This window comes from Miniopterus natalensis, chromosome 6 (genome assembly GCF_054644295.1).
Source record: "Miniopterus natalensis isolate mMinNat1 chromosome 6, mMinNat1.hap1, whole genome shotgun sequence".
Classification (NCBI taxonomy): domain Eukaryota; kingdom Metazoa; phylum Chordata; class Mammalia; order Chiroptera; family Miniopteridae; genus Miniopterus; species Miniopterus natalensis.
In genome coordinates, this window is record NC_142086.1 from 47365592 (window position 1) to 47378214 (window position 12623).

At 34.4% G+C, this 12623-nt stretch overlaps 1 protein-coding gene across 1 annotated transcript in view; it reads right to left on the bottom strand.

Annotated features, from left to right (window-relative positions):
* Positions 1–12623, bottom strand: part of UBXN7 (UBX domain protein 7) — a 51557-nt gene that overhangs the window by 27085 nt on the left and 11849 nt on the right. Inside the window, exons 2-5 of the mRNA XM_016199998.2 lie at positions 7468–7615; positions 4859–4926; positions 2241–2306; positions 893–1005 (exon numbers count right to left, since the gene is read on the bottom strand). Of these exons, the coding sequence (XP_016055484.1) occupies positions 893–1005; positions 2241–2306; positions 4859–4926; positions 7468–7615 (395 nt within the window). The remainder of the gene's footprint in view (positions 1–892; positions 1006–2240; positions 2307–4858; positions 4927–7467; positions 7616–12623) is intronic.

A 12623-nucleotide genomic window follows, 5' to 3' on the forward strand; every position in this document is an offset into this window, starting at 1 on the left:
TTAGGCTAGTATAAGAGCATGCGAAGGAAAGAACATTTTTTAAAACCATCATAATTCACTTTCAAATATGTAGCTGTAGCTACTAACATCATTTTTGTGGTTATTGTTTGGCTTACTTTATCCTAACAGATAAGACTTTACCTGAAATTTAAGTGATTTACATTTATGCAAATGCCATTCTAATACAAAAGAGCATTAATAAGCTAGTCACAAGCTATTTGAACACCTCAACAGAACAGTTAAAATCCTAACTAAACTCAGTCATTTAACAATACTAGGTCCTATAAAATTCTAGAGACTGGGTCCCAAGGTTTACAAAAAAAGAAAAAGAAGTACAGTCCCCCTGCCCTTATTAAGCTTATAATTTAGCAGATAATCAAATAAATCTGCTCTGAAAAGTTTTTCTTTGGTATTGGCCAAGTTAAAGCCAAGAAGTGAGTGAAAATGTATTCTGCAACTAGAGATAATTCTTTTAAAATACACTAGGAACCCCCTAGGAAAGTGGGCAAAGATACCTACAAACCACAAATAGCCAACAAACACATGCACACTATTCTCAGTAGTAATCAAAGATATATAAGCTTTTGAAAAAGATTTTAAAAAGAACTATCAAAATGGCATAAGAGTAAGATTTTAAAAAGTAATATTTAAAAAAGAACTATCTAAAATGATACCACACAGGCTAATAAAATGATTTTATCAAGCAATCTCATATACTGCTGGTACAAATATAAGTTTATGTAACCTTTTAGGTATAATCCATATCGTACTTATTAAGATGCCAATTCTCTATACGGTATGTTGAAAACTTTTTCTCTCTTAAAAAGAAAAAAAATGGCATTGAAAATGCAAAACAATTCATAGCTAAGGCTTAGAATTTCCAACTACTTACTGTTTCGAAGCTGCCTTTATGCATCAAATCAATGGGTGGCCGGAACAGATCTGCAAGGGTAGTTAGTTTCTTATCTATGGCTCCTCCATTTCTTAATTCCTGTTCTTGCCGAACTGAAACACAGGAGGATGTGAAAGTTTCAACTAACCATAAATAAAAAGCATAAATCTCACAGTATAAAAAACATGTTATCAATTGCAAGAACTACTGAACAATGTGCTTGACCTCAAACGCAAATATTAAATGCTGATTCTGAAAACAATACAAAGAAAGGTGAGGAGGTAGTCTTAAGTCTCAGTGGTGGCTTTCTACCCAAAGGTAAGGATAAAAGCAGCAATATATATTACAGTCACATAATCAAAATATTCCCTTCATATATTCAAAATTAACTTTAGCATTGAAGAAAACTTTCAACTCCATTTATCTAGTTCTAAAAGTGATCCTAATTTATCTGTAGTTTCTAGCTATATTCCCAATCTTTAAAGTTTCTGGCAATAGGCAAGAATGACCATTGCTATCACCTTCTCCTGGCAGGGCACAGGATTCCCTGGATGACCTGAGTCAGTTTGGGTTCCCCTTCAACACTCTCCAAAATTACAAGACCTACTTGTGCCTCAGTGAGCTTATTATAAGTCAACTATAAAATCAAACATGGTCCAAGAGTTTCTTACATATTCTCTAAGCATAACTGTCCTTTTTAGAATTCCATTGCTAAATCAGTAGTAATTCCTCTAAAAGTGTAAGATCAAGATTCTCATTCTAACTTATTCCACAGAAAGATATAAACCTATTCTACACAACTGTAACCAAAATGTTAATACTGGCTGCTTTGGGTGGTGTGGCTTTTTCTTCTATTTTTCAATTCCCCTACAATAACCATTTTCATTGTGGTCATTACTTTAATTGACAGATCTTAAAGGTAATGAGCTTTTTATTTTATTATAGTCAGTATTTAAGTGCTCATTCAAAAGCTCATTAAGTTTGTAAATTGCCTAATTTTTACATTATCTCCACCTCTCTTATTATTCTCCCATCACTGACTAGGTTAAAATTTAGAACAATTCTGCTCTGGAGGAATTAATAACAATCACAGGCTGAATTCATATTTTTACTTTTAAAATAAGGTGACTCCTCAAAGTAATTAGAACTCATATTAATCATCTTTTTCTTTTTAAGAAAAAGGATATAAATAAAACTAAGATCCTGACCTGTAGGGGAGTGTATGGGCACTTTTCTACCTTGTGGTTTTATATGTGGGAGAGAGGGGGGAAAGGAAAGGAGAGGAAGACAAGGGGAGAGAGACAAGCAGACAGACAGAGGGAGGATAAACTGATCCATAGATACCTACTAGTTTCAGTTTGAAAATCCCGGAAACCATCAAATATTGAACGTGCAGGCCGCCGTCTTTTAGGAGCTTTAGGGGGAAAAATAGAATTGACACAAAAATTTAAACATTAATTTTAAAACAATTCTAAAAGCTTCCTTATCTATAAGTATGTTTTAAAACACTCATAGATTCATAATGGTGCCCTCCTTCAAAAAATGAAGTGTTTTAAAAACCTTCAAGTCGTTCATATATAATTAGCTCAACCATCTTCAGCCCAACAATTTTGTTTTACAAATGAGGAAATTAAGGTCCAGTTAAAGAGACTTGACCAACCTGTGTAAAAGATAGGAAGAAAGATTTTAAGGATGACTCCCCATGGAGATGAAGCTACAAATGTTGCCAATATCCAATTCAGGTTAGACTAAGACTGATTTTCAACCAGTGTGCCACAAGAATTTTTAAAACATGCACTACCTGACTATTTAGTCAGGGGCACTGACCTCTTTTCCCTTAGATTGTCAGGAATTGCTGACCACACTTTAAGAATCACACTTTAAATTAATATTGTCCTAAAAAGAAATAATTCTCCAAAGACCTTTCTTAAGTTATAATAAGGTCCAATAATGATAATTCAGAGTGATTCCTAACTGTATAAGTCATTCTCATCCTCCTCCTAATGTATATCAAACCAGAAGTAAAAGGAGGAAAGTGAGATTTCAAATGGGAACTCTTCTGCCTCTGTTCAACAGTAAAACAGCACAGAATGTATTTCCTGTAGTCTTTCTCCACTCAAAGATCTTGCCTTCTTCCTTGCAATTAAGAAAAAATAGCCCAGCCAGCATGGCTTAGTGGTTGAGAGTCTACCTATGAACCAGGGGGTCAAGGTTTGATTCCCGGTCAGGGCACATAGCTGGGTTGTGGGCTCCATCCCCAGTAGGGGGCATGCAGGAGGCATGACTCTCATAATTGATGTTTCTATCTCTCTCTCCCTCTCCCTTCTTCTTTCTAAAATCAATAAAATATATTTCTTTAAAAAAAAAAAAGACAAAGCTTCCAAGTGTATTACTCCTTGGCTCTAAAAATCGATTCATAACATTTATATACATTTTAAAATTATTACTTGCTTTATTACTTCACAGTGGAAATTAAGAAAGAGTGAAAGTAAGTATATTAACAACACAATGACTGGCTGAATTGAACAATATAGAAAGCACATATTATTCCTCAATATTGAGATCTTATAGTTTTCTTCCTTCCATCTCTATTTCTGAATCTAAACTGTATATTCTTTTATTTCTTGCTATAGTAATCTCCAAAACTAAAATTAAAGATCAATTAAGGTGCTTTTTCAAATCAAATATGGCCCTGGCCAGTGTGGCTCAGTTGGCTGGCATTGCCCCATGCACCAAAAGGTGGCCTGATAGATTCCCAGTCAGGGCACATGCCCAAGTTCCTGGCTGGATCCCCAATGGGAGATGTGCAGGAGGCAACCGATCAATCGATGTTTCTCTCTCTCCCTCTCCTTTCCTCTCTAAAATCAATAAAAAACATATCTTTTAAAAAAAGATATGGTTTATATAAAACTAACAAACAAAACAGAAACAGTAATTGATACTGAGAACAGACTGACAACTGTGGGGGGTGCTGGGAGAGAAAGGTGAAGGGATTAAGTAAAAAAACCTCATAGATGGGCAACAGTATGGTGATTACCAAAGGGAAAGGGGGTTGAGGGGAGGTAGGAGAGAGTAAAGGGAGAATAAATGGTGATGGAAAGAGACTTGACTTGGGGTGGTGAACACAGAATACAATATACAGATGATGTATTATAGAATTGTACCCCTGAAACCTACATAATTTTATTAATCAATGTCACCCCAATAAATTCAATTTTAAAAAAAGATATGGTTTATATACTTTTCTTCATCCTTGTCTTACAACTTATTTGCTCTCCTTTAGTCTAGTTTACCTATAAACTTTTCATAAGCTTATTTCTCTGCATTACTGTTCTCAATATGTACAATATACATTTCTATGCATTAGTCTGCCCAACTAGATTACTTTATCTTCTATTTTTTAATATACCTGGTAATGCTAAAATAGTTGGCTCACAAAAAGTAAATAAGTGTTTATGAAATTAAAACTATAAATTTTCTTTAAATCTGATTAAACATCTTATTTTTTATCATCTTCTCTATGCACCCATATTGATACCACATTTTTTTACACGGATTAGGTATCACTTTCTCCTTTGTTCAAAATAGGAATAGCATGTCTAGAAATTAAGAAAGAGTGAAAGTAAGGCATATCAATACAGCAAGATGATGACAGTCAGGTAGGTATACAGAACATAAAAATAGCTGGAATCTTTAATGATTAACTGGTTTCCATTAGAAGGCAGGAGTTCTTTTTGCTAATTTCCCTCCCTTGGCCTTCTGCAACAAATATAACTTTTTACACTGGTTCACTCCTTGGAAAGATCAGTTGTGCAAGTTTCCTGAAAATACACAATTACAAGATAAGAACTGACTCTATACTTGAAGTAACAATCTGAGCAAGCCTTCACATCTTTTGATAGCTTCATTAAAATCCTAGAGACAACAGCAACGTCAAATGAAGCTAAGGAAAAAAGAGGAACTTACCACCAAACAAAGGTTCTGGTTCCACCAATATTTCCTGCTTTTGAGGAATAGGGGCACGAACTTCTTCTCTATTAAAAAAAAGTGGGAAAATATCAACATGAAAACTGTTTTTTTGTTACCTGTTTTCTCTGTAACTACTGTGAAATATTCAAACTAAAAAGTAAAATGAATACCAGTCTTAGTGACTTTTAGGAACCACAGTGATGAATGCTTGTTAGATAGTTTCCATATAGAGACTAATTGGAATAAAGTACATGGCACAGATATCTCAAATGATTTACAAAGAAAGAGAACAAACAAATATAAAAAGTGTTTACCCTTTCCTCTCAAGTTCTCTAACCTAAATTCTTTCCAAAAAAAGAGAGGGAATTAAAAAAAAAAAAAAAGGCAAAAAATTAATTAAAAATATTGGCTTAATAAAAGCACTATTACTACCACATCAAATAAATAATTAAATTACACAGATATAGTAAAATAAGCTTAAACAAATATGCAGTGAATTCTATACTAGTTATGAAGATGGCCAACATAGGTATTACCCTGGATTATTTATAAATAGACCCTACTACATACAGAACAGAAAAAGTAATTACTCATCTTATAAAAGCCTGTAAACTCTTCAAAGGTTACTTCTAGAGGGTTTACTAATAATCCATCTCTTCCAGTAAAAAAAAAAATACTCATTTAGATATACTGTAAAAATGGTGTATGTTCCTTTAAATATCAATTTATTTTATAGTTTTAACTCAAATATTACATTCTGATTAATGTTCATAGCAAATAGTAAGTTCCAAATTTATTATTTTCTGCTTATAATTAATGTTAAGTTAGGCCCTGTGTTTTTCATTCAGGCATTTCTAATAGTAATAACTGAACTGGAGGCCCTGTTTTTTGGTATCTAAGAGTAGAAAATCTAAACATACTTTATGAAATAAAGTATGAACATTCATTTGTCAACAAGAACTAACATCCTGTAATCAAATAACTAGACAAAGAAATATACAATAAGCCAAATAACTAAAGAATAAAGGATAATTCAAAATTATCCTTTATAATTATCCTAAATAATTACTCTTTCCTACTAGATATCTGTCACCACTTACAGACAGAATTTCAATAATCTGAAGGAACAATGTGGTAAGAGGAAGCTCTATTAATCTTCTTTCATCTAAGAAAAACAGGTCATTATCTTAAGAAAACTAATAATTTAAAAGATATCTTTTACCTAAATCTTTCCATTACTGACATACCTCACTATTAAATATAAGTATCTCAATCAGCTATAGTGCCTACACAGAAAGACATGATTACTACATATTTGAGGGTATCTGTTCCAAGATTGTTAACTACCTAACAAGATGGAAAAATGGAGCAGAAAAAGTTAAACTATAAAGAATGAAAATTATAGTTTAGGAATTAGGAGCCACTATCAAATGTGAACCAATTAACAAAACAGATAATCTAAGTCAAATTATACTGTAATTCAATAGGGAAAGACATTAATTTATCAACACTATTTTTAAACACAATTAAGAAAACATGTTTTATATAGTGAGGACAGATGTTTTCCCAAATCTGCTGTGAATAACTGTTACTCAAGTTTCTGTAAAATAAATGTTTTCATATTGATTTACACGCTATGTTGAGAGAGAATGGGATATCACACCTGAAATATATGACCAACATTGGGAGAGAAAAAACTTTACAAGATATTAATAATGATCTCTAAAGTTCATGCTTCATGTGGAAACAGTATTATTCTAAAATGTGGAACTATATCAATAAAAAGAGGCAAGAATGTCCTGAATGTTATTTGGCCTCTTAAATCTGTGTCTAATTTAGTAAAAATAAAATCTTCGTCTTCTGTCTATCCCTATTTAAGGGGATTCCTCTACTTTGAACCTCATGTTATAAACAATGAGTTATAAAGGACTATGAGTATTTACGTATTAAGAATCCTTTAAATTTTGTTTAAAAAAAAAAAAAAATCAATGGTTTTCCTTTGAGTAACATTCATTTCTAATATTTTCCAAACTGTTGGAATTTTGCCCAAAAGGTATTCATTTCAAGCTCCTATTAGTATGAAATGTAAAGAGCAAAAAAACCCAAATCTGTTTACCATTTATTACTATTCTCTATATAGTACAATTCCATATACTGAAGGTGCTTCTAATAATTAACTACATGTAACTATTTAAGGTTTAAAGGACTAGAACTATTTTTCAAAAAATTTTCATGGCAGCTCAAAACTTTCCTGGGACAATGTAAGAAATAGAATTGGGAAATCTGAACTTTATGGGCTTTACTTCCATATCTGCTACTTAACTGCTGTGTAGCTTGGGAAAATGGCTATGCTTCTGCTTCCTCAGCTGTAAAACATGTAAAACCCATAATAATGCCATCCTACAGGGTTCTTTTGAAGATTAAATAATAGACATGACAATGTTTTAGAGAATTTAAAGCATGTAAGTGTAAAATTTTCTATTTGACACTTTTTCAGAAGCTTTCCACTTATAATTTTTTTCAAATACAGAGAATTAACCTAATAAAAATGCAACTACTGAATTTAGGCAGGGGGTTGCTCCTAACAAGAAATAATAAATTCATACTCTGTGTGTGGTCTAACAGTGGAGACACTTGCTGAACTGGTACTGGGTTCTTCAGCGATTCCACCACCATCCAAAAACATTGTGACTGCCATCTCCAGATTATTATTGCAGGCTTCAAGCATATGTTTCCCTACACTTTCACTTGCACCTGAAATAGCAGAAAGAGGTTAAAGGTTAAAAAATAACACCTTCTTATGTTCAGTTCTTAGAATACAGAATTTCCAAGCAAATTGACAATATATTTTCCCTTTAAGAATGAGTAACTTAAAAACAAAAACTTATTTAAACTTTTACACTATTGGCACTCTCCCTGTCTCAGGAGCATGCCTGTACCTTTCCCTTCCCCCTCTTCTTCCCCACAGGCATGCATTTGTTAAACTCTAAGAGTCCCCACCAGACTTGCAACCAGGGGAGCAATGGGCAGTGGCAGCTCATCCCAGGCTAATTCCCTGACCCTGCCTCCAAGGCACTTTCTCTGACTTCCAGTGAGCCAAAGCAGCTCCACCTAGGCTCTCTCCTGTTGCTTTGTCTATCCTAAGCCCTTCCTTGTTTCACTGTCCCCAGCTTTAATAAATGTACTCTCAAAATAATAAATAAATTAAATAAAAAATAACTTTCTACACTGTTGCTATAGTGTGGTATACTGAGCTAGAGAAGAAGTAGCAGCATTAAAATAGTCTTCCTTCATAATAAAAACTAAAGTATTTATCTGACATTTCTTTAAATGGATCAACAATATATTTGTTAATAAACAAAAAAAGATTTTAAAAAATCAGACTACATTCTAGAAGGTTAGAAATTATTAGAAAGAATACATTTCAGTTCTCATTTCATTTTTTTTTTAATCCTCATCCGAGGATATGCTTTTATTGATTTAGAGAGAAGGGAGAGAGAAACATCGATGTGAGAAACATCCATCAGTTGCCTCCTCATATGCACCTTGACCAGGGATCGAACCCATAACCTGGGTATGTGTCCTGACCAGGAATCAAACCCACAACCTTTTGGTGTATGGGACAACGCTCCAGCCAACAGTATTTAATTTCTATGAAAAAGAAAGCATTTTTCTTAACAGTGGGAGAGAAGTGAGACAGAACATTTTTGTCAAAGATATAAGTCAAAACCTGGTAAGAAATGTCAATCTTCATCATTTAAACCTGGCCCTATCACACACTTACTCATCTGTAAAGCCAGCATAGTCACTAGATGCAATACAAATTAGTAAAGCCCTTTAGGAAAACAATTTTACAACATGTATCAAGAAACAAAAATACTTGTTCCTTTTTTGACCCAGTAATATGGGCTTCTAGTAAAAAGACATATACTTTTATTATTTACCCTACATAAAATAATACATACATAAACATGTCCACATACATGTCCAGTATAACTTTACTTAATATGAAAAATTGAAAACATAAATGTCCAATAGTAGAGTTTGATTTATAGAATCTATTTGAGGAAACATTTTGTGGTCATTAAAAAGAATCTCAGCTTTCCAATGGGATGACTTTCCTTCTACCTGATTGATGTCCCTTACAATCTACTTCAGTAAGGTCTGCTGGTTGTGAGTATAGGGGGAGCAGAGGGTCTGAAAATGTCTTTATTTTGCTGTCATTCCTGAAATACAGTTTTACTGAATACGTGTTCTATTTTCTTAAGGCTAACAGCTATTTTCTCTCAGTACATTGAAGATTGCATTCCACTGTCCTCTGGCTTCTGTTGTTGCTGCTGGGAAATCGGTTGCTAAAGAAAAACACTTGTATAGCAATCTGTTGTTTCTCTCCAGTTGCTTTTAAGATCTCTGTCTTTGGTCTTCTGCAGTTTCACCCTAATTTGTCATGGCTTATTTTATTTGTCTTCCTTGGGATTCGCTGGACTTCCACCATATATAAGTACTGTTATCTTTTATAAATTCTGAAAAATTCTCAGCCATTTCTATTTAACAATTACCTTACTCCTCCAGTCACACTTATTTCCTTCTGAAACTCCAAGTAAATGTGTTATAACTCTTCACTCTAGGCTGTGCTAAACTGTTCTTATCTGCTCACTAAGCTTTTAATTTCAGTTAATTTTTTATAATTAGAAGTTCTGTTTTTTATTTTTTCCTAATCTGCTTGGTCGTGTTTCAGAGAGCCTTACTTCATATTCATATGTCAACATTAATTAAACTTATCAGAGTTAATAAGACAAAACAAACTTTCTGCAGTCTCTAGGTGGTCACACTGTCTTGTTTCTGCTGGCTGTTGCTTACTGTGCCATGGTTTTTGTTCATTTTGTGATTTTTTTTACTGAGATCTCATGCGCCTTGGAATTTTGACCTGTAGATTTTTGAAGCCTAAGCAGATATGACTTGATAGATTTTGTAAGGCACCTGTGGGCACTACCAAATAGGGACCACTTCAAATACATTCTTGACTTGAAATTTTACAAGACCACATGGGAAATGTGACCCTATATGGACCACTGTTATAAATTCTCAGTGAAGCTACCGCCTGCCACTCCCCAACTACCAAAGTTGAATCAATGTCTCAACTTCATTAAGTGGCAGAGGTCTTCTTTTAGACTCCTCTCCTTAGGAAGGCCACAGGCTTTGTTTCCTGTATCCTGTGCCTTAACACACTTATCAAAGGAGGTCAATGCCAATCAGTTTGGGCAGATTTCACTAGGATGAAGGCTTGCTTTAAATCTAGCTAACACCTGCATTCCTGATTTAATTTCATTTTTAGTCTCTGTGTACTCCTTACTTTCTTGCCAGACCAATGATACATTCTGAAAGATTTTTTTAAATACACATTTTCCCCCAGATTTTTTTCTCAGCAAGAGGGTTATCCGTGATATCTCTCTAGTTCAGCCCTACTGCCAGAAAGGGAAGTGCTGGTTCTACTCTTAATATCTCTTCTCTACTACTATCTCTAAGGCTTTATTTCTGTTTCTTTTTTTACTATCTCTAAAGCTTTAAAGCAAGCCCTTAATACTTCTTACTTGGATTACTGCAGTAGGCTCCTAACTGATCATCATTCTACCTTCCACCTGGCTGCTGAGGTTATGTTCCAAAATACAAGTCTGACTGTATCACACCCCAATTTCTTTAATGGCTTTCTGACACCTACAAAGTCCTTATGATCTGGAAAGTCCTTTGTGATCAGGTCTCAACTTATCCCTCAGGCTTTGCCTCTCCTCTTCCACACCCTACACAATTCAGTGCACTGAATTTCATGCTTGGAATATCCTTATCCTCCTCAGCCCTCTCACCTACTTCATCTGGTTCATGTATGCTCAAGAATCACCCTACATGTCACTGTATCAACTTGTGTGCAAAGGTTTCTCACTACCTCTCCACTCCTATCCCTCTGACAGTCTCTATAATATAATACACATGGATATACTACTAAGCAGTAAATGTTGGTTTACTTTCTGGCTCCTCCAAAAGAGAAGCTTCCTGAACACAAGGACTGGTTTTTGTCTTGGTATCGCCAACATCTAGCACGTTTGCTTGCATGTCTAATAACCTGACTTAAAGCTACTGCATAGTACTCAGCTCACCAGTTATTACACCAGGGAAGGGCCAGGCTTCAGCCAAAACAATTCTTCTGTATCCTTTGAATTTTATATTGTGTGCATATATTCGTATTTTAAATTTCATTTATAAAGCAAGATGGTTACACTGTGGAAATCACAAACTGCAAATGGATACCTAGGATAAATGGAGTTAAGATAAAATTTCCAACAAGACCATCACATACAAATTTTAAAAGTTCTATATCTCAATATAAAGTGAAAATCATATGCTCCCAAAAACTGTCAGATGACACAGAGTAGCTACAGCTTTGTCTGATAGCTGACAAAGACATATTCCTATGATGTGAGTGAACAAAAATTATTTCATGAAACACTGAGTGGAAAAAAGCATTAATATACAATATTATGATTTAGCGTTAAATCAATAAAAACATATTACTAAAAAAGCATCTGATCATTTCACTTAAACCTCTAGAAATTTACGTATTTGTGTTGGCCAGAAAAATCTTTTTGGGGAACTGGACAAATATAGAATTGCCTTTTACTTGGGGTTTGCCTTACATGTCAGTATATACGGTAATTTAAGTTACATAGGACCAGGAATGTTTTTTCCTTTAAAGGGGTTACATACATTGCTAAAATTGGAGAAACTTTCTCCAACTCTTCACTCTCCTTCAAAGGCAAATATCCCATCAGCAAACCAACAAATCCTATAGTTTCCATCTAATCCTATCCACTCTGTCCTAAGTCCATTATATAGTCTTCGTTCAAGCTTTCAACATCTCTTACCTGTACTATCACATCTCTCCACTCTTGGTTGTTTTCACTTTGATATACCTTCTATACTTCAAATAATGTAAATTTAATTGTCTTCCCTGTTCAATAATTCTGCATTGCTGACTGGAAAAGTTTTCATCTCTCTTGGGTTGCATACAAGATTTAGTCATTATTTACTGCTCCCATTTTATATCCCTGTGCTCTCATCTCACTTCTATCTCATTCCCTCCAGTTACACTGGTCTATGCAATCTAGGCAGATCCCTTGGTGGTACCTGACAATGCCATGCCTTTGCATGATATGAATAGTGGTATCAGTCCTCTCCAAGTACCCACTTTTCTGTTAAGTTTCAGACTTCCCTCCTCCCTCTTCACCCTGAAGTAGATACAGGAACAGATATACTCTTTTCCAAAGTGGTCTTAATCTCTATCGTTGTCTCTGCTACCTTTTCTAATATGCAAACTTTAAAAACATGTTCCCTGGACGGTGTGCCTCAGTTGGCTGAGCATCATCCCCTGCACGGAAAGGTTGCTGGTTCAGTCCCTGGTTGAGGGCATGCAGGAGGCAGCCAATCTGTTTCACTCTCACATCGATGTTTCTCTCTCCCCCTCCCTCTCCCTCCCTCTCTCTCCAAAAATCAATAAAAAAAAAAAATCTTACAAAAATAAAATAAAATAAAATAAAACCCTCACTGAACTGGCACAGTTCTTACCTTTCTCATGCTAGTGATCTCTTAAGTTCTCAGTCAAGCTAAACCAAAAGTTCTCAAGTTCTAGTATGTACAAATTTACATTCTCAACATTAGAAAACACACTTTAAAGAAATGAAATCTCAAAAACAATTGCAACTTTTTGAGG